The sequence below is a fragment of the Mus caroli genome, chromosome 7 (genome assembly GCF_900094665.2).
Source record: "Mus caroli chromosome 7, CAROLI_EIJ_v1.1, whole genome shotgun sequence".
Lineage (NCBI taxonomy): Eukaryota > Metazoa > Chordata > Mammalia > Rodentia > Muridae > Mus > Mus caroli.
In genome coordinates, this window is record NC_034576.1 from 17426126 (window position 1) to 17449409 (window position 23284).

Consider the following 23284-nt stretch of genomic DNA (forward strand, 5'->3'; position numbering starts at 1 on the left):
TCTGAGCTGCCTAAACCAAAGAACATACACGGGTTGGACCTCTCTGCACATATGTAGCAGATGTGTAGCTTGGTCTTCATGTGGGTCCTGAACAACTGGAGCAGGAGCTATCCCAAAAGCTGTTGCCTGACTGTGGGATGGATATATTCTTCTAGCTGGGCTGCCTTGTTTGGCCTCAGTGGGAGAGGATGCACCTAGTCTTGCAGAGAGTTGAAGTGCCAGGGTATGGAGATACCCAGGGGACCCCCACCTACTCAGAGGAGAAGGGGAGGAGAAATGGGGAAGGATTGTGGGTGGGGGTGACTTAGAGGGGGTCAGCGAACAGGATATAAAGTAAACAAATAAATAATTAAGTTAAAAAGAAAAAAGAAAGAAAAATTAAGTGCTGGTCTCTTAGTCAATAACTCTGTGCTTTAGTGAGCAGTGATCTCTGGGGATTAACACATGCTGCTTTGCAGAGGGGAATTAAGTAAAGGATTTATTGCCAGGGCTGCTTCCCCTGTGAAACCATCCAGGAGCTCCATTGGCCAAGCCAGAGGCTCAAAGTTTGTTAACTCTTTGTGAAATAGGGAGAAAATAAAGGAAAAGAATTTAAATCTTTTACACATGCAATATGCACACACACACACACACACACACATACACACACACATTCTGGCCGGGTCTGATAATTTGTCTCAACTCTACAAGTGTTCTTTCATACTTACATACATATACACATATTTACACACATATGTATAGACAAACAGACATATGCATATACGCATTTGGTGGATGGGACTGAGCCCCAAATACCACACACATGCATTTGGATGGATGTGTGGATGGATGGATGGATGGCTGGCTGGATGGATGGATGGCTGGATGGATGGATGGATGGCTGGATGGATGGATGGATGGATGGATGTGGCAGAGCCCTCCAAGCCACTGCTTTGTTTCCTTTCTTTGTCCTTTTAGTAATCAAAAGTTCTTAGAAACTTACCTCATAGATAAAATGTCACACAAAGAGGGAGTTACAGAAGGATGATGATATCATGTTCAAAGCAGTGCTTCAGTCTCTGACCTCAAAGTACTGCGATTATAAATTCCAAGCCACAGTTTCACATGGACTTGCTTTACCATAGTGCACACTTGTGACTCTATTCTTGGATCTGAGCTAGAATGAATGTTTTTCCTTGATCACAAATTTTTCTGAAGTCTCTCTTTTTAGTGTAATTGTGGAAGCTTATTTCCCAATTTCTTGTGCAGCCTTTACTTACTATTTTATGAGAAATTGGCACATTCTATCCTGATTCTAACTTTATTATATCTTTCTGGCAAAATAACTAAAACCATTTCTTAAAACTTTCTTCCCACTTTTATGCAACTGGTTTGCTGTCACAACACAAGTGTTGTGAAAACCACCTCTAATTCAAAGCCAAAATGGGAACAGCCAACATTGTCCTTATTGGACATATATATTCAGGCAAGTCCACCACAACCAGCCACCTAATCTACAAATGTGATGGAATAAACAAATGAACCATCAAAAAGTTTGAAAAGGAGGCTTTCAAAATGGGAAAAGACTCCTCAAGTACTCCTGAGTCTTGGACAAATAGAAAGCTGAGCGTGAGTGTGGTATCACTATTGACATCTCCCTGTGGAAATTTGAGCCCAGCAAATACTATGTGACTATCATTGATGCCCCAGGACATGGAAACTTCATCAAAAACATGATTACAGGCACATCTCGGGTCAACTGTGCTGTCCCGATTGTTGCTGCTGGTGTTGGTGAATTTGAAGTTGGTATCTCCAAGAATGAACAGACCCGTGAGTGTGCCCTTCTCGCTTACACCCTCAGTGTGAAACAGCTAATTGTTAGTGTGGACAAAATGTATTCCACTGAGCCACCCTACAGTCAGAAGAGATACTAGGAAATCATTAAGGAAGTCAGCAACATTAAGAAATGTGGCTACTACCATAAGTCAGTAACATTTGTGCCGATTTCTTGTTGGAACAGTGACAACATGCTGAAGCTAGGTGCTAATATGCCTTGGTTCAAGGGATGGAAAGTCACCTGTAAAGATGGCAGTGTCAGTGGCACCACAACACTGGAAGCTTTGGATTGTATCCTGCCACCAACTCTTCCAACTAGCAAGCCTCTGCAACTGCCCCTTCAGGATGTCTATAAAATGGGGGGTACTGGTTCAGTCCCTGTGGGTCAAGTGGAAACTGGTGTTCTCAAATCTGATTACCTTTGCTCCAGTCAAGTCAAGTCTGTTGAAATTCACCGTGAAACTTTGAGAGCAGCTTTTCCTGGGGACAATGTGGGCTTCAATGTAAAGAATGTCTCCATCCCAGTACTCAGGAGGCAGAGGCAGGCAGATTTCTGAGTTCGAGGCCAGCCTGATCTATAAAGTGAGTTTCAGAACAGCCAGAACTACACAGAGAAACTCTGTCTCAAAAAAAAAACAAACAAACAAACAAACAAAAAACCAAAAACAAAATGTCTCCATCAAAGACATAAAGACATTAGACATGGCAATGCTGCTGGCAATAGCAAAAATGACCCACCAATGGAAGCAGCTGGCTTCACTGCTCAAGTGATTGTCCTGAACCATCCAGGCCAAATTAGTGCTGTTTATGCTCCTGTACTGGATTGTCAAGTAGCCCACATAGCATGCAAGTTTGCTGAGCTTAAAGGAAAGCTTGATCCTCATTCTGGTAAGAAGCTGGAAGATGGCCCCAAATTCTTGAAGTCCAGTGATGCAGCCATTGTTAACATGGTCCCTGGCAAGATCCTATGTGTGAGAGCTTCTCTGATTATCCTCCACTTGGTCATTGTGCTTTTCATGACATGAGACAGACAGTTGCTGTGGGTGACATCAAAGCTGTGGACAAGAAGGTGGTTGGAGCTGTCAAACTCACCAAAATTGCCCAGAAAGCTCAGAAGGCTACATGAATATTATCCCTAATACCTGCCACTCCAGTCTTAGTCAGTGGTGGAAGAATGGTATTAGAACTGTTTGCCTCAATTGGCCATTTAAGTTTACTAGTGAAAGACTGGTTAATGATAACAATGCTTCGTAAAACCTTCAGAATGAAAGGTGAATATTTTATGGACCATTTTTTTTGTGTGTGGCAGTTTTAAGTTATTAGTTTTCAAAATCAGTACTTTTTAATGGAAACAACTTAACCAAAGGCCTGTCACAGAATTTTGAGACCCATTAAAATGAGTTTAATGAGAAAAAAAATCTTCCTAAAATTATTTGAATCAATAAACTGTTGTATAAAAGAATTCATTTATTCACTCGATCATTCTTTTTTCCCAATCAGCAAACACTTTACTTGTACAAGCTCTTCATGGCAGATCCTGGATGGTGGAGGGGAGGAGGGATTCTCCTGCACTAGAGTTGGTAGGGAGGAAGCCAGCTCCCAGGGACATATTTGCTCCAGCAGCTGGCTCACTAGTCCCGTGGGAGGGCAAAGAAGACCTGTATCGAGTGGCCCCAGGTTGGGAGGGAGTTTGGGGCAGCCTGGCTGATGGGGAGTGGGGAGGCAGACAACCAAGCTTGGGGCTTAGTTCCAGATCCTGCCTTCTCTCTTTCTTCTTTTTTCTTTCTTTTTCTTTTTTTCTTTTTTCAAGACAGGATTTTCTGTGTAGCCTTTGATGTCCTGGAACTCACTCTGTAGGCTAACCTCAAATTTATAGAGATTTACCTGCCTCTGCCTCCCAAGTGGAAATAAATGCATGCACCGCCATCACAGCCCAGCCATTCATTATATATATTACACTAAAGTAAAAGAAAAATTATCACATTGTAAGTTGGACAAAACAAATCAGTAGAAGAACGAGCCCAAGAAAAGGCACAAGAGTCAGAGACCCACTCATCTGCATACTCAGGAATCCCATAAAAACACTAAAGTGAGAGCCATAATATATGAGCAAAGGACCTGGGGCAGACCAGTTGCAGACTCTGTGCTTTAGTCTCTGTGAGTTCATATGAGCTTTGTTCATATTGATTTAGAGAGTCTTGTTTTCTTGGTGTCTTCTAATCCCCTCTGACTCTTGCATGAGTTCCACCTCTTCTGCAGGGTTCAGTGAGCTCTGAGGAACTTTTCTACTGTGTTAGAGTATATACATATATATATAACCTTGACTTTACCCTATGTTCCTGAGTTCTCTAGTCTCAGGATTTTGGTCACCCAAGAAGTACTGGGTATGGGTCCATCTTCTGGAATAGACAAGTCAGTTGTCATTTGGTTACTCCCACAAGCTTTGCGTCACTCTTGCCATAGCATATCTTGCAGAGAAGCCATCACTGTAGATAAAGGTTTAGTGGATGACTTGATATTTACCTTTCTATTTTGGTAGCCTGAGGAGTATCTCCCTGTACCAAAGACACTAGAACACAGGAATGATGGCTCTATGTAGGCACCAGCTCAACTTCTCCAAATCCAATGAGTTGTGTAGGTGTTGTCTTCAGCAATGGGGCCTGCTGTCAGTCTGTAAAAAGCAGCCTATAGTCTTGTTTGGTGATTCCTATGGGACCAGGTGGCCAACAATTTAAGTAGATGTAACCCAATTCAGGTCCTGGGATCTACATTTGATGGCAAGAGATGGCTAGTGGAAATTCTGTCTCCTCCATAATTTGAGAATGTCAATTAGATTGCCTTCATATATGTGTATATTTGGGATTTTTCTACTGTTTCCATACTACCCCTCAAATGCCCCCTAATTTTAGATGTCTCTCCCTCTTGTCCTCCCCTCTGTACTTGATCCTCCCATTCCAGTGCCCCCATACATCTATAGTAATCTATTCTGTTTCCCTTTCCTAACAAGGTCTATCTGTTCCCACTAGCCTCTTACTCTCTATACCTACCTACTGTGGCTTGGTGGAGTGCTTAGTTATCGTTGACTTCACAGCTAATATTCACATAAAAGTGAATTTCTACCATATTTGTCTTTCTGAGTCTGGGATACCTCACCCAGGATGATGGTTTATTTCTGATTTACATCCATTAATCTATAAATTTTGTAATTTCATTTTTTTTTTGTTTTTTGTTTATTTGTTTGGTTGGTTGGTTTGGTTTTTCGAGACAGGGTTTCTCTGTGTAACCCTGACTGTCCTGGAACTCACTCTGTAGACCAGGCTGGCTTCGAACTCAGAAATCTGCCTGCCTCTGCCTCCCAAGTGCTGGGATTAAAGGCGTGCACCACCACCTCCCAGCTTGTAATTTCATTTTTTAACAGCAAAGTAATACTCCATTGTGTAAATATGCCACATTTTCTTCATTGATTTTTCTGTTGAGGGACATCTAGGTTGTTTTCAATTTCTGGATACTATGAATAGAACAGCTATGAACATGGTTGTGCAAGCATCTTTGTGGCAGGATGAAGTGTTCTTTGGGTGTATGCCCAAGAGTTAGGTCTAGCCAGATCTTGATGTAGATCGAGTTCCATCTTTCTGAGGAATTGCCTCACTGATTTCTATAGGGACTGTATAAGTTGGCACTGTCACCATCAATAGATGAGTGTTCCCTTTACTCCACATCCATGGCAGCATGACCTGTCGTTTGTGTTGCTGATCTTAGCAATTCTCTAAGTGCAAGATGAAATCTCAAAGGAGTTTGTATTTCAATTTCCTGATGGATAAGAATTTTTTACCTTTCTTTATGTGTTTTTCAGCCATCTGAGTCTCCTCTACTGGTAATTCTGTTTCATAGGGCCGGATGTGGTGGCACACGCCTTAATTTCAGCACACGGGAGGCAGAGGCAGATGAATCTCTGAGTTCAAGGACAGCCTGGTCTACAGACTGAGTCTCAGGAATACAAAAAAAACAGAGTGGGGGTGGGGGAGACAGGGGTGGGGAACGGGGGACTGGATTATATAATGAAGAGTCCAGCCCCTGGCCTGGAAAGTTCAGGGTGGTGGGCAGTATGCCAGCCCAGTAGCAGGTAGGGACTGACGGATTCTGGGACAACCTGGAAGCTTGGTCTGCTTTGGTATGTTAAATAGCCACCTCTGTGGCTTGTCCCAGGTCTCAAATTCAAGCATAAGTCATTCTCATCTAAAGCAACTGTCCACTGGGAAAGTGTGCCCTGCAGTAGGACCAACCACCTCTTTAGATGTTAAGACCCAGTAGAGCAACCTCAGTGGCAGCAGCTAGAATTGTCCTTTGATTCACTGTAGAAATCTGCCAATCTCAAAGTGTTTGCTCTTTGTTGGTATGCTAATGTAATGTACCACGTATCAAAACGAAAACAAAAACACTAAAACAGCAGGATAAACATCCTTTTAGCTCAAGGAAGCTGAGCCCATAGGTAGTTAAGAGAGTGGTTGGAAAAGAAGGGAATGAGATCAAATAACGAATTCTTTTACGTCTCCCTAAGAAATGTTACCTGTTCAGTTTCAGCTTTTAGCTTTCGTAATTATCTTTCAGGACAGTTACTTTAGATGAGAAAAATTTATGGTTGGATTTGAGACCTCTGATAAGCTGCACAGGTGCCTATTTAGCAATACCAAAGCAGACCTAGACTCCAGGTTCTCCCAGAATCCCAGGTTCTCCCAGAATTCTTCTGTCCCTACCTGCTACTGCTCTGGCATACCAGCCAGCCTGAAAGATAAAGACAGGGAAACCCTGTCACACAGCCAGGAGGTAGGTCTGACTCAGGAATGGAGTTAGAAACATAACAGGAGAAAAAGGCTTGAATCTGGGACTGGGGTGGAGAAGGAGTACAAATCCCACATTCCAGAGTCTGCTTTGCTGCTGAAACATAAAACAGCGCAGGGCAATGTGGCAGGGCTGCTCTGCTTTGAAGGAATCTGCAGGATGCGGCGGAGGGGGGGGGGGGGGGGGGCCTCATCAGCCAGATTAGCAGAATTTTAGCTGGTAAAATCAAGGTGTAGAAATGAAGCCAAGGGAGGGGTGAAAACAGAAAAGACTTGAAGATAAGAAACATTTTAAGTCTTCATCTTTATGAGCTTGTCCTGAGTTTGGGCTTCCTGGTCACCCACCTTCCCATGCCTACCCTCACCCCAGACGCCTTCATTCCTTCTGCCCAGTCTTGGGCCAGTCGAGTATTTCTCCTCTGTACAGATCCCTTGCAAGGAAGAAGGCGACCGCAGGCTGAACACGGAAACAGAGCAGCTCCCTTCCCCCATTTCAACAGCACCCCTCTTCCCCCCGCACCCCCCCACGCTGTCAAATATCCTGCTGTAGTGGCGATAATTCAGAACAAAACCCCCCAGGCTTTTTTACCCAAAACACTATGAAGCCGGTCAGGCTCCTCAGACTCCTATTAGTGAAGAATGGAATAGTGTCACTTTGTGGCTGTGGGGGTGAAGTTCTACTCTGCTGGATACCCCACAACAATCTAATAATCCTGTGTGTGGTGAAAGCAGAGGAGCGCTTGGTTTCAGAGCTATTTCAGGTGGTTTTTAAAACCATGCCATCTAAAAAAATGAACTCCTCATCCTGTGAGGCATCACATTGGAGGGAAAAAGCCAGCACAGGACTTTAAAACCCAAAGATGCAATTATTTGCATGAAGTGTCTCACACTAGTCCCAGTATTTCCTAAACAGTGTCTTGCTGAAAAAGAAAAAAAGAACAAAAACAAAATTCAAACAAACAAACAAACAAACAAAACAAAATAAGCTTAACAATCAGGGACCCATCTTGCTCAAGTACTAATAATCATTACATTATTACACTATTGTACATGAACTTCATTTTTACTCCAAACTCCAGCGAAAAAATCAAGAGATTGGCTTTTTGGTTCCAGAGATACCCCCACCCCCACCCCCGCAATTTAAAAAGAGAGGAAATGAAAGAGACCCAGATGTAGGAATCAGGTCTAAGAGTCATCATCATGAGAAAATTTTCGAAGTGTAACGGGACAAGACAGTGCAGAGGTTCCTCCACCTTGTATACTTGCTGAGGCCATTTAAGATTTAACTAGAATGTGATCTCCTTGATGGGAAGCCCTGTGGAAGCTTACATCTGAACTAGTTGCTAGAAACTGAGTTTAGGTAAAGAACTGGGTCTGTTTTCCAGCTGTCAAGCTACAGTTATCTTAGCTGGTAACGTAGTCAGAAATCTGGGGAAGAACAAATTATAATCTACCAGTCATATATTAATTAAAAAATGACAGAGTTCATCTATAGTCCAAACAGTTTCCTGTGGTCTCTGCGGCAGCTTGGGCAGAGTCAGTCTGGCTTTCAAGCCCAGAAGACTCGGGGCTTTTTTGTCTGTGGATAACTCGTGAAATGAGAAACGACTCACTTTGGCTTAGGCAATATGAGGCATTTGACTCTCTAATTCTTTTCCACAGTGTAGACCAAGCCCAGGTGGGCAATAGCAGTGCTTTTCAGTGGTTCTCATACCACAATCTAGGCAATTTCTTGTAGCTGTGTCCATATCTTCTGAAACTTTGTGGGGTAAGCTGTTAGGCTTTGCAAGTCTGTCTGTCCTCATCTCCACAATCAGTGCCAAGGTGAGTTTTCTGTTACAGTTCAGGTGGGAGAAGGAAAAGGCAAGGACAGAGCATGGGTGACTGAGCCCCACCCCCATGAGTGCAGTATCTGCTGAGGCCCCATCTTCCCATATCTGGGTAGCTATATATAAGACACTCCATGCGTCTCAGTCTCCTACCCTATACCTCCTCATATCCCTCTCTCCACAGGAGTCTCATGCCCACCAACACTCAGACAGATGACTTCCTCTAGACCACCTTGGAGAGCAGTTTCAAGTCATCTCAGAATATGATATTTTGTAATAAGTCATGTGGACAGTGTTTTTCACTATTATCATTAAGCTAGTTTTTTGATGGTTTCACAGATACATATATAGTGCATTCTTTCTTTACTGTTGCATTTATTTACATCCCAATGTAAATGTTGCTCCCCTTCTCCATTCCCCCTCCAAGAGTTCTTCATCCCATCCCACTCCCCTTTGCCTCTGAGAGGATGCTCCCCACCCCCTCACCCACCCACCCCCAACTCACCCCCCCATACCTTCCTTCCTGGAAGCCCCATAGGAAGAACAACAGTATATAATGCATTATTGCCCCCCAGCTCCCTACTGGACTGTTTCCAGCATTCTGAGGCATCTGTGTGACACTGAAGTGTGACATTTGCTGTAGCCTGATGGGGTCACCAATGGCACACATCTTCCCCCAAATCTATCCAAAGGAAACAGTTCAGAAGTAAATGTGAGAGCTCTTTCAGTCCCTCCTCCATTCTTCCTGGCATTCTTGTGTAGGCCCAGCATGGATCAACCAGATTTGCAAGTTCCTGCTTACAGTGGCTATGTCTTGCACAGAAGATGGCATTTACAATGCTTCTTCATTGTACCTTTCAGCTCTTACAACCTTTCCATCTCCTCTTTTGCAATGTTCTCAGAGCCTAGGAGAAGATGTCTTATCTAGTGCTGGGCACACACACACACACACACACACACACACACACACACACAAACACACACAAAGATCCCTCATTCTCGGTACCTTGTGCTGCTTACACCTCTCAGCCTTCAATGCAGTTCAGCCAAAGAGAAGCCTGTCTGATTAAAAGCAAGAGTGTTAACTGTCTGTGAGTATAAACACATGTATTTAGAAAGTGTTCCCATGCTTTGTGAACTGGATTAAACCACAGATTTGTGCAAGCTCACACACCACACCACCAGGTCCTAGTACCAACCTCCCATGCCATGGATTTTGAGTGGAACTATGGAATCACATATGGAACCTCTCTGGTGAAGTATACCTCCAAGCCAATCAGGAACCATGCTGGTTACCCCCAAAACATCTGTATACCTCCAATTCAATCAGGGAGCAGCTGGTTACCTCCATAACATCCATGCCAATATTGAGCCTTTCCTAGAAGATTGATATCATAGTTGCATTCACATCTGGGTAAAACTTTTCTCCCCCAACAGTCTATCTAGTGTTTTCTGACACCACAAAAGGTATCAGGCAGGAAGGAGGCTTCCAACACAGCTACATCCTGATGGTTCTGTATCATGTGACTCTACGTGTCATGTCTTCAGCAATCAGGTGCTACCACCTAGTTCTGACAGGCAGCCAAGGACAAGAACCTGTGTTGTTTCTTGAGCCAATAGGGACTCCATGATCAAGAGATCAGGGCATGAATGTTTTGCAACCTACTTTTAGTAAGAGCTTAACCTCTGCTCTAGCCTACTACTCAACAGAGGTAGTGGAAGAGAAAAGTTCTTAGGGTATGGGGGAAGTAGACCTGTTCAACAATAGTTCTTTGGGTGCAAGCTTGATCTTCTTTGGCAGCAATCCAGTCCCCTAGCAAACACCAAATATGACTCAGCAGTTGCAATCCAGTCCTCTCGGGAGGCAGATACCAGGCACAAACCAGCACCTACAGTCCAGTCCTTTCTGCAGGCAGACACCAATCAGGTGTAGTTCAATCCTGAAGAAATGGCCTCACCAACTGGCCTGAAGCAAGGCCACAGAAACAGCAAGCTGCTGCAGGAACCTCACAAGCAGTTCTTGGGCAAGTTTCTCTCAATTGCAGCATTACCACAAGTTGAGCTCAATATGTATGTAAGGTGAACCAATGATGCATGTCTTTAGTGAAGAATATCAAGGCAGAGCAAAACAAACCAAAGCTCAGTGCTTGTCTTCCACTGTCTGTGGGGTCAAATTTATATTCCTTCATCAAGCCTCCTTTCACGTGTCTGCTATACCCAAACATCCTTTTACCCATGTCTGCTTAAGGAAAACAGTCTTTCATGTGTTTGCTTTAGCAAGACATCCTTTCACCTGTGTGCCCCAGCAGAACATCATTTGGCATGACTGACTTTCCAAAGAGACTGGAAGTTTCCACTTCATCTTGGCACTGGAGATTTTGTTCAATAACCTATAACTTCAAAAGGGAGCTTTTGCTAACCATGTAGGGTATTGCCCTTCAAACTTTTAACTTTGTTTACAAGATTGTTGGTTTATATAGAGCTTTTTCCCTTTTCTCTCTCAGTTTTATTTTTTTTAAATGTACAAAACATGATGGTCATATTAATTCACTCATGTAACTCCTTCTAGATCCATCACCCTTTCCCCAGTGGGTGACTAGCTAGAAACAGTCTTTTTCTGGACACAACAGGGCACTTGCAAGCATAAATTCACAACAGTTGAGGCAGATGCACAAGATCAGCACAAGGTGGAGACAAAATCCCAACGTGGAGAGGGTCAACATGAAGTCCCACCCATAGCTAAGAAGATATTGTCAATGGATAGTTGTTATGAGAAGGGATACTCTTGGTGGCTTGGGCATATGGCTTTTTCATACCCCCTTACCCTCAGATCTGCCCCCTCATTTTCTCTATCTCCCCACCCCTTTCCTTCTTAAACCTGTCTCTGACTAGTATTCCCCTGTTATTTTTTTAATACATTCACATATATAAACAAACAAATACATAAATACAACCTTCTCAGTGTCTTTAGTGTTGAGTGCATGTCTCCAGGGCTGACCACCTGGTATTGAATAACCAGTTAGGGGACACATCTCTTGAAGAGGCAAGTTTTCCACCTTCCAGCATCTGTCATCAGTTGCTTGTAGCTCTTTATCTAGGGCTTGGGCCCATATCATTGAGCTCTCATGTGTTCAGCTTCCATCAGATCTATAAGACATGGCCTCACAGCAGTCTTGCTGAAGCCCTAACACTCTTACAATCTATCCACTCTGACTTCTGTACCTTGGGGAGGAACTAGAGCCATGGCCTCCTTGGTCAGGCTTTTGCTTTTTGATTGCCTCCACTCTTCCCCTATACTCCCCGGTCTTTGTCATACTAGGAGCCTGGGGTACAGCTCCTTCAACCAGGCAAATGCCATGGGGAGGAAATAAAATCAATGACTATTCCTTGAGAGGGTGCTCTGTTCTATGATGTCATCAGTACCGCATCTAGTGTTTCCTCTCCTCAGGGGCCACCAAAGTTTACTACCTACCCTTACAGGGGAGACAACACGTGTGCTCTATAGCATGTCACAGCAGATTCTCTTAAACTAGGAGGGGAAGGGGGGAAGGAGGAGGAATCACTGGGTGGCACCCTGTGCCCAAGGCTTAGTGGATGAGGTCAGACACATACTGCCTATCTACCCACACATGCTGGCATATTCCTTTACATCAGAAAGCCATGCTGGTCTCTTTTTTTTTTTTTTAACTACATTTCAACATAGGACAGGATTCAAGGATATCAGCAGCATCAACCACCTGCAGGTCAAGAGGGCACTGCCTGTGGCTCAGAGCCAACTCTATGCCTACAATTATTAGCTACTGGCTACAATCACAGAAAGAGTGTTCATTCCATCATGACCTGGATGGCACAAAAAAAAATTATCCCACACTGTGAGCTATCAGTCTTACTTGGGGGAGCTGCCCTTTCCAATCACAATTCCGTTAGAGTAAGCTGTACCCTCTGTGCACACAGAAGCCTAGACAAAGAGGGAAAGACCTTTGAGGGCAACCTGTCACTGGTCTAACCTGTTCTTGGTTGTGGCCTATTGGGAGTGTAGTGATGGTGTGGATTCCCCCTGCCTGGTCAGAATGTCAAACAAACTCCTATAACAACATTGATCAGAGAGAACTTCACCTCAAAAGCCATCGGTTGCAGGGCTGGAGGGGTGGCCAGTATGTTTGAAATGACTTTAGCACAGGAATCCCATGTGTCTTCAGAAGACTTAGAAGTAAGAGTCTCGGGGAAAGTTTGCAGAGAAAGTTGGAGTGTGTGGGTTATAGCATATGATGACGAAACTGAAACTGAAACTGAAGAAAATGACACAGGACACCCAAATGCTGAGATCTTACTACAGCTGCAGCAAAAGGTAACACTGGAGGTGGCCATGATGATGACAAGTGTGGCTTTACACTGAAGAACTGTGGATGTCTTGGTGCTGAGGACATGGCTCAGAAGGAAACATGCTTGCTGCACAAGCCGAGGACCTAGGCTTGGATCCCCATCGTCCATGCAAAAATTAGGATGGTTGTGAGAGATTGCAACCCCAGGGCCAGGATGGAGCAGAGGACAACAGAGCCTGGATGTGTCACTCCCAGCTAGATAGGCAAAATGAAGATCTTAAGTTACGTGGGAGATAATATTAGATTGAAGGCAACAGCAAAACATCCAAAGTTGGCTGTGGTCTCCACATGTGTATGGACACACACTCGTGTACAATGGTGAACAGAGCACACACAACAGCAGCAATAGGCATGTTTTCTGATGTGGTAAGTAATGTGATATTCAAATAACTGGGGTAGTTTCATGTTTGTATGCTTGCAAAGAACCTCAGGTACACATCCATGTTCAGTGTGTGTGAAGTGGCTGGAGAACATGGCTTATGGTGAACATGTCAGCCATTGCTGGAGGATTAAAAAAAGAAAAAAGAAAAAAGAAAAAAGAAAAAAGAAAAAAGAAAAAAGAAAAAAAAACCACTTTGGATTATAAGAGTCAAATACTTCATTAGTTCCCTATACCACAGCCATGTTCCTGAAGGCTCTGGGGCCATTATGTATCTCTCTCTCTCACACACACACACACACACACAGAGAGAGAGAGAGAGAGAGACAGAGACAGAGACAGAGACAGAAACAGAGAGACAGAGAGAGACAGAGACAGAGACAGAGACAGAAACAGAGAGACAGAGAGAGACAGAGACAGAGAGAGAAAGAGAGAGAGAGAATCCAGCTCAGAATTATGAAACTGTACTTCCTCTCAAGAAATCTAGATATAAATGTATGGGCAAAGTGTGTGTGTGTGTGTGTGTGTGTGTGTGTGTGTGTGTGTGTGTGTAAAAATATATGGGTGTGCATATGTGTACGAAAGAGGTGAAAGTAAAAATGGGATCATGAGAGAGGAGGGAAAGATCTCAACATGTGGGATGTGACCCTTTCACACTGATCACCAAAGGGCATTGGAAAACACAGATATTTACATTATGATTCATAATAGTAGCAAAATTACAGTTACGAAGTAGCAACAAAAATGAAGTTATGGGGGGGGGGAGATCACAGCACGAGGAACTGTATTAAAGGGTCACGGCATTGAGAAAGTTGAGAACCACTGGCCTAAGGAGGACTGTAATGATCCATGTGCCATGAAAGAAGGAAGGATGTCATGACAGGAGGGGGGGGGGAACCAGAGATGGGGTGGGAGAGACAGGGGAGGGCAATGGGACAGGGAATAAAAAAGAATCACATATAATGATAGATGAAAGCTGCCCCTTTGCATGCTGACTTTAAAATAATTTTAAAGGGCTGGGTGTAATGATGCATGCATTTAAGTCCAGCACTTGGTAGTTATTGACAGGTAGTTCACTGTGAGTTTGAGGCTAGCTTGGCCTACATAGTGAGTTTCAGGACAACCAGGACTATATAGAGAGACCCTGCCTCAAACAAACAAACAAACAAATAATTAAAATAACTTCAAAACTGCAGAACATGACAGCCACTGTGCACCTTCTAAATTTCCACTTACATTCATCATTAAGTTGTCTCTGCAGGAGAAACAGGCTGGTCTGACAAGCCGGCCTCAGGTTCTCATCTGAACAGTGCTGTTTAGTTAGTTAGTATTTTTCCTAAGAAAAACTGGAAACTGGAGACTTCAGTAAAAGAAATTTCTGTAGGGGTTTGCATGCCCCTTTTGCTCCAGCTGCAGGGTATTTCTACTCCCTCTCCCTCTCCCTCTCTCCCTCTCCCTCTCCCTCTCCCTATCCCTCTCTTTTTCTCCCTCCCCCCTTTTCTCTCCCTCTCCTTCTCTCTCTCTCTCCCTCTTCTTCTCTCTCTCCTTCTCCCCTCTCCCTCTCCCTCTCTTTCTCTCCCTCTCCTTCTCCCTCTCCTTCTCTCTCTCCCTCTTCTCCTTCTCTCCCTCTTCCTCTCTCTCTCTTACCCTCCTCCTCCCCCTCCTCTCTCTCCCTCCCTCCCCTCTCAGAAGAGGTCTCTCTACATAGTCCTGGCTGTCCTGGAACTCTTTAGGGTGTCCAGGCTGGAATCAAACTCACAAAGATCTGCCTGCCCCTGCCTGGAATTAAAGTGCTGGGATTAAAGATGTGCCCCACCACCCTCAGCCCTTAGTTTCTAAACTACTGAGAAAGTATACAAACGGTGTCTCTTCTTGCTATAATTACTTTTACTTCATTGTTTCTGCTTTAAAATGCTTAAGGCCAGGCTGGGCAGGGTCTGCTCAGCAGCAGAGGGTGGTGAGTTTAGTTCCTAGGGCTCAGCTCACTCCAGGCAACAACAAACCTAAACTCAAAGAGCAAACAACAGTTAATTGATTGTTTCAAATTTCCCTCCAGAGTCTTCCATAGCTTTACTCACTTCCAGTCAGTTATTAATAGGAAACATGCATCATTTGTTTTTATAGTTGTAAAGGGAATTTTCCCAAGTCCTGTGTGAGCATGCACAGATACCTGAGTGGGAAGCTGGAATCTTGTTATGGGGAGCAGGTAATAAAACCCCGGTTGAGATACCTGCCTGTCCTGCCTGTCCTTGTTGATGAGAGGTTCACTTGCATTCCAGACTCCTATCCAAAACATTAAGAAAAAAACCTTCCTGCTTATTGTAGAGAATGCAGTAGGGATAGCTGTGAAGGAGGGCTTTGATGATTTCAGGGAGGAGCATTTGAATCAGGGCTGCCTGAGCCCAAAGCATTCTGAGCACCTCTGTGTTTCTCAGCTTCTCTGTACAGGGACCAGCAGCCCTCCAGCCAGCCCAGCCACTTTCAGGATCCCCTTTCAGCCTCTTAGGATCCCCCTCCATCTGAAGTCCCAGTGATACCCTCCTTGGATTCCTGAGGTGGGTGGATCTAGTAAGAGGAGCTCATCTGGCTTTGAATCTTCAAAGTAAACTCAGAAGTCTCAAGCAGAGGGAAGATGTTGCTGTCCAGGAACCTCAGAGCCCTAGCTGCGATCCACCTGTGGATAGTGTACCTGCTCCTGGAGGACTTACTGGGCTCCTGCGCAGGTGAGCACTGAACAGGAAGAGGGACCTTGCTGTGTCTCTGTGCTGTTGAGTGTAGCAAGAGCAAACTTGGTGTGTATGTATGTGTGTGTGTGTCTTTGTGTGTGTGTGTTTGGTGTGTGTGTGTGGTGTATGTGTCTGTGTTTCTCTATGTCTATGTATGTCTCTGGGTTTGTGTGTGTGTGTGTGTGTATATATATATATATATATATATATATATATATATATATGTCTGTATGTGTTGTGTATATGTGTTTCTATGTGTCTATGTCTCTTTTTGTATGTCTGTGTTATATACGTGTGTGTGTTTCTGTGTATATTTCTGTGTGATATGTGTTTGTGTGTGTCTCTGTATGTTTCTGTATGTGCCTGTGTGTGGTATAGGTGTGTGTGTATATCTGTGTTTGTCTGTATGTGTTGTATGTGTGTTGTGTGTGTGATGTGTGTTTCTGTGTGTATGTCTGTGTGTGTTGTGTGTGTGTGTTTCTATGTGTCTGTGTATTGCTTGTGTGTATTATCTACTTAAGTGTCTAGAAAAATGCATCTCTGCTAGCCATCTGGAGAAACTTCTGTGTCTAAAGGACACTCTGACTTTGGGAGGAAGTGTCCTTGGCTGTCCTAGTATAGTAGTATAACCATAGACTCCTGTGAACTTGGTGGGGCAGGATGATTGATGGTTATCCAGAGCTGGTGGTCTCAAGCTTTCACTGAGTTCAGGAATCATATGCTACACAGGGATACTATGTTTCCATGGCAACAAGAAGAAATCCAGTGTCTGTGAGAAGGTACAAGGAAAGGTGCATTGAGTGTTCAGCTTGGTAGCAGGCATGGTTGAGGGTTTTCAGAGTCCAAATCCTGAGACAATACAGAGAACGCAATGATCATCTTAGGGACTCCTTATAGCCTGAGGTCTGGGTATAAAATCTTGAGGGTCTTTAGAGAAAGTGAGTGTGGTAGTGGTAGCAAGGCTGTGTGTTTGACCTGAAGCCGAGTGAATCAGCATCTCCAACAGGAAGATGCAGAGTGGGAGGATGGGTGATGAGAAAGAAAGAAGACAAACAATAGCTGGAACCAGGAGGTCTTACATAACTGATCCTTGTGCCAAGCAAGCTTTTTGAAGTGCTGCATCATATATACCAAGCACAGATGGGACAACAACCAAGGGAAACAACAGTGTTGGCAAAGAGCATGGAAATCTCAGACCCAGATGACATAAGACATGAACCACACTCCATGTAGGAGTCTGGTTCCCAGAGACTGCAACCTTGACTCTTTCATGGGTGTATCTCCAGGCTCAGACCAGCCTTGCCAAATCTGACCCTGAACAAGAATACATAACCAAAATCCTTTTTTGTTTGTTTGTTTGTCTTTATTTTCCTTTCATAGAAGCCAGGTATTTTAAAATAAACCTTGATTTGACATACATTAAAGCCAAGTTTTTTGGAATTATTGATATTAGACCTCAGAAACTTTAATATCATATTATCTTTGTCTTCTCACAATTTTTGTATACTTTAAACATGCTCAGGCCTTTATGACTCATAAGAAGTTTTTATTTATCTATTTTTTAAACAAATCAATCTTAACCTTTATATATAAATTCTTATTTATTAAAATAATATTTTTATAACTTTTATTAAAGCAGTTTTATCTTTTATCCTTATTTTTACCATTGAATGCCTTATAGTAATATTAGTATATTTTCACATTTAAACTTTAAGGTAGAAATTCAATGTTTATTTAGTAGTTGATTAACCTTGAAGATGAGGTAGAAGCCCTGTGTTGTACCTTTAAAACCTCATTTGATGACTAGTTTGTATTTAAAGAGATACTAGAGGTCAAAAATAACTTTTTTAAAAAATGATCACATATAGATATATCATGTTTAAAGGCACAGACACCAGTTAGTTTCATCTAAAGCAACTTTTCACTGGGAAAGTGTGCCCTGGAGTAGAAGTAATCACCTCTTTTAGACCCTGCAGAGCAACCTCAGTGGCTCTTCAATAGCAGCAGCAATAAATGTCATTTGATTTTGTTGTTGTCAAATTCAAAGACTTAACTCTCTTTGTTAGTATTATTAATCCTGAAGATGCAAGAAAAAAAGATCACTGATCCAAATCCTCACAGCCAAATTAATTAAAGCAAGCTTTTCTATTTGTGAACATGGGCTCTCCCTTCCTAAAGGCATGGTTCAATAGATCAAGCTTGGACATGAGTAAAATAAGGGTTTTTATAGTTCAGGAGGTATGGCCTTCATAGACTCATATGTTTGAACAAGTCTAGGGGGGCCAAGGAGTGGAATGTGATGGTTTGTACATGCTTGGGCCAGGGAGTGGCACTATTAGGAGGTGGTGTTGGAGTAAGTATGTCACAGTGGGCATGGCTACCCTAGTCCTAGCTACCTGGAAATCAGTGTTCTGCTAGCAGCCTTCAGATGAAGATTTAGAACTCTCAGCTCCTCAAAACATTAAAATAACAACATAAACATATTTTTAGCTCAGGGAAGCTGTACCCAGGATTATAGTCAAGAAAGCCATGGTTTTTAAGAAATGAAGACTAGAGGCTCTTCTAACAACAGGAACCATTTTCTTTCTTATCCCTGTCAGGCGGACAAATGGCTATCTGTGATGCTTATCAGCATACCAAAGCCCATGCTGGCCTCCAGGCTTCCTCAGTATTATGAGTGCCTATTACACATTTCAGAGTCCATGCTAGCATCCCAGATCTTCTCAGCTCTTCTCAGTTCTGTCCCTATCCTAAACTCCTCAAGCTCGGGGCCTTCCCTCCCAGCTACTCATTCTCCTTATAACCCTACTATTTTGACTTTGCATCCTCTTTTGCCCACATCCTCTTTGTCTTCAGCTCTCTGGCCCCTCATCCCCCCTCTTTCTGCTCTCCACTACTCTCCCTCTCTCTATGCATCCCCCTTTCTGCTCTGCTTCTCTCATAGCCAAGTTCAGTCTGTTGGCCATGTTCAGTCTACTCTCCATCTCCCTATTCTGGCTGTTGACTCTCAAATATCTATAATAAAAACCTTCCCCATTAACCATACCATGGAACAGTCATGTTGACAGTTTGTGCATCTGGTGCCAAAACTGAGGATGGGTTTCAATGTGCCCTTTTCCAAGGGGCTTGACCTCTCCTAACTGGAACCAAACTGCTGATTTAATTCTTCTAAAGTATGGATCAGTTGTTTTTGAAGGCTTCTGACATCCACCATATTAGACTATAAATTCTCTAATTGGCCTATTTAGCGGGTGCTCCCCTCCAGCAGCTCTCTCCTGGTACTTGAGTGTCACTTCAGAGTTACCTGTTATGTTTCTGTCTCCTGTTCCTTCTTCCTCAGCTCCCTCATGGAGCTTGCTCTGTCTCGATAAAAATCACAGTGGTGTGCTAAGCAACTTCTCTCATCCTACTGGGCCCCTGTAGAGTGGAAAATGATGCCTCTCCTTTGTGTTTTGGGACATTTCTCTCTGATAAAGTCTCTTAGTCCACTTGGGGGACATCCTGGATTGAAATTCCTGTCACCAGAACACTTACCCTTCTCTCTCCCATCTTTGATCTCCCTCCCAACATGCCTCAGGTTTTTATGGAGCTTATTGGAATCGTCCCTCTGGCTGAGTTGCTGTTTATGACCTTTCTTACCTCCTTTTAGCTGATGGACTTGGGAGGATGCTGGAATGAAAATGTGTATCTTAATCAGGGTTTGTATTCCTTCACAAAACGTCATGACCAAGAAGCAAGTTGGGGAGGAAAAGGTTTATTCCGCTTATACTTCCACTTTGTTGTTCATCACCAAAGGAAGTCAGGAAAGGAACTTACACAGGGCAGGAACTTGGAGGCAGGAGCTGATACAGAGGCCATGGAGGGGTGCTGCTTACTGCATTGCTTACCCTGACTTGCTCAGCTTTCTTCTTCTTTTTTTTACTTTTTTTAATTTTAATTAAGTATTTTCTTCATTTACATTTCCAATGCTACCCCCAAATCCCCCATACCCACCCCTCACTCCTCTATCCCCCAACTCCCTTACCCCCCCCCCACTCCCACTTCTTGGCCCTGGCGTTCCCCTGTACTGAGGCATATAAAGTTTGCAAGACCAATGGGCCTTTCTTTCCACTGATTGCCGACTAGGCCATCTTCTGATACATATGCAGCTAGAGACAAAAGCTCCAGGGGGTACTGGTTAGTTCATATTGTTGTTCCACCTATAGGGTTGTAGACCCCTTTAGCTCCTTGGGTACTTTCTCTATAGCTGTCTCTTGTGAGGCTATGCTGGGGCCTAGCAAACACAGAAGTGGATGCTCACAGTCAGCTATTGGATGGATCACAGGGCCCTCAGCTTGCTTTCTTATAGAGCCCAGGACTACCACCCAGGGATGGTACCACCCCAATGAGCTGGACCCTCCCCTCTTGATCACTGGATCTCATAGAGGCATTTCCTCAAGGGAAGCTCCTTTCTCTATGATAAGTCGAGCTGTGTCAAGTTGACACACAAAACCAGCCAGTACGTGTGTGTGTGTGTGTGTGTGTGTGTGTGTGTGTGTGTGTGTGTGTAGCAGAAGATAAAGTTAAGTGGGTTAGGGAGAAAAAAGGTCTTAGGTGTACATTTGAAATTTTTAGGCCCATGATCTTGGTAGTTTAAGATGGAGAATCCCAAAACCAGGGAAAGAAGAGATTCCACCCTCAGTAACAAGCAGGTAGGGAAACAGGATATTGATTGACAGGTATTTATCTGGAGTCCTTTTGACCCATGAGAGGTAAATTCAAGTTGATTCTCTGAAGCTTACAAGAATTTATTAAGCTTACAAAATAGATAACTTTTAGACACATTAGCATTACCACTGCAATCTGTACTAAAACCCACATATTCACACCTTTGTGTCATCGTAGAGTTTAGAAAACACTTTTGGGTTAAGAGAAAGTGAACACATTTTAAGGCAATCTCAGGGAAGACAGAAACCTTCTGTGGAGCAGAAGGGACAAAAGCTCCATTGATCTTGATCATTAGTGTGACTACAAACCAGGAAAGAGGGATTCCTTCCCTCTATCCAGAAGGCAGGGTGTATATAAAACTAGTACACTGAGAAGTCCCTTTTAGGTATATATTTAAAAACAACCAAAGTAAATTTAAAATCTTGAGTTTGTGACTATACTAGTGAATCATAAAGTTGAAGGTTTTTAGCAGAGTTAGACTAATACCTTATCAGAGCTCCATTGATAAATGTTAAAACTCTGAACTTTTGAAGTCTTAATACAACAGCAGCATAGCAAGGAGAAGAAATCTGAGCATTTTTTTTATTTCTTTTATATACCTTAAATCACTTTCTTATCACCATTTAAGCTTTCACATCCTCCAACCTTTATAACCTACACCGACCAACCTTAAATACGTTCTTAAACCCTAAAACACTTTCTTAGCTCCTTTCAACTTAAGCTTCTGTATCCTCAGATCTTACACAAACTTTATACATTTTTCCTAATTATTTACCATGAGACACAGGTGGTTGATTACACAGGGTGCAACCACTGTAAAATGAGTTTCTTTAGATGTGAAGCTCCTTATACAATTCATATTGCAACCTTATATTTTTCATAGTTAAGAAATTATATATTTTTGAACTCATGCTTTTAGAGTTTTTTTCCCACAACCTTAAGGGCTGTCCTGAAGGTCCCAGCATTTGCTGTTTTGCTGAGACATTATCTTTACCTTCACCTCATGAACTCATGCTGTCTCAGATTATCATGGAGTTATTAACCTTAACAGGGAGGACATTCCTTGGAGGAATGTGAAAATATATAATTATTATACAAACAAGCCTTATGCCCAAGGCAGCTATTGACACTCATGGAGGCCCATGTCCTCTGGCCCTGTCTCAGGGGTAGGAACCATGTCATTCTGTTCCCACCAAGGCCATGCCAGACTCAGTAATCTACCTATGACACACTGAGGCATAGAGTAGTCTAGTTTCAGTCTTTCAAGTTAGAACTGATCATGGGAACCCATGAACCTGTCTCCTCAGAACCCCACACTCTGCGCTATAACCTCATGGCCTTGTCTCGGGAGGTGCCTGGGTTGCCCCAGTTCCTGACCCTGAGATACTTTGATGATGAGCCCTTCCTGCCCTATAAGAAAAGCAGCAGCAGAACAGACTCCCAGGAACCCAGGATCAAAAACCATTTGAGAGCTGAGATCTGGGCAAGAGAGACTGGGGATCTTCAGGAAGAAGAGGAGCAACTCAAAGGGATGCTAGCTGAGGTCACAGCCCAGAACGGCCAGGATATGGGTGAGTAGATGGAGCTCAGTGCATACAGATCCAGCACTGGTTCCTAAAGTCAGGGTGGGGGAAAGGTATGGCCAAGCTGATTGAACAAACTAGTGGTCTTTCCCTAAGAAGCACAAGATTCCCATACTTTGGTGGATCACAGGATCTACCCTCCTTGCCCTCAGCCCCACTGAGAAATTAAGTCCAGAGACAAAAAGATAACAGGTCATTGCCTGGGTGGGACAGTTGTTCACACCCTCCAGGCAACCTTCGGCTGTGAGCTTCAAAGAAACGGAAGCATTAGAGGCTTCTGGAAACTGGGCTATGATGGGCAGAACCTCCTCACCTTTGACCAGAAGACTCTCACGTGGACAGTGGATGGACCCTCCACCCAGCAAAACAAGATGTTCTGGAAGACACGTGCACCCAGAGCTGATCTAGTTAAGACATTCTTGGATGACATATGTCCTGCTCGGCTCCAGAGATACCTCCCTTCCTTGAGAAATGGTCTGCTGGATACAGGTACTGACTGTCACCAGAGTTGGTTCCCAGAACCCAGGGGAACATTCCTGTGGCTAAGTGGCTCCTTCCATGGGATTTGTGGGGGGGTTGGGTTCTCATTTGTGTGTACAATGGTGGTAGAGCCTAAGGTAATGCCTGGAAGTTGGGACACAGAGTCTCTTCTTAGTTTCCTCAGACCAGAAAGGAGGGGTTCCCATATGTTGCCTGGATCTCAGACACAAGGGCCTCACATACAGAATAAAGAGCACTCCCTTCTATCCAACAACCCCCTGTTCTAGGATAGAGATTGTCCTGGAGGAGGGGAGAGCACTGGGTGGGACTGGGTGGGTTCAGAGCCATCCTCACTAGGAGCTAAAATAGGCGAGGAAGATGCAACCCTGGAGCTGTGCTACAGATCAAACACAAGCTACCCCATATCACATAACCTGGTCAAGGTCCTCTTACTGTTACTCAACTCTCACTTTGAAAAGGTCAACCTGGGGCTGGAGAGATCACTCTGCAGGTAAGAGCTCTGGTTGCTCTTGCAGAGGACCCAT

General features: G+C 43.6%; 1 protein-coding gene and 1 pseudogene across 1 annotated transcript in view; both read left to right on the top strand.

Moving 5' to 3' along the window:
• Positions 1-1422: 1422 nt before the first annotated feature.
• On the top strand, positions 1423-2941 carry LOC110297396 (annotated as a pseudogene).
• A 12934-nt stretch (positions 2942-15875) lies between these two features.
• LOC110297397 (hereditary hemochromatosis protein homolog) overlaps positions 15876-23284 on the top strand; it is a 136236-nt gene continuing 128827 nt past the window's right edge. Inside the window, exon 1 of the mRNA XM_021166142.1 lies at positions 15876-15966. Coding sequence (XP_021021801.1) covers positions 15876-15966 — 91 coding nt within the window. The remainder of the gene's footprint in view (positions 15967-23284) is intronic.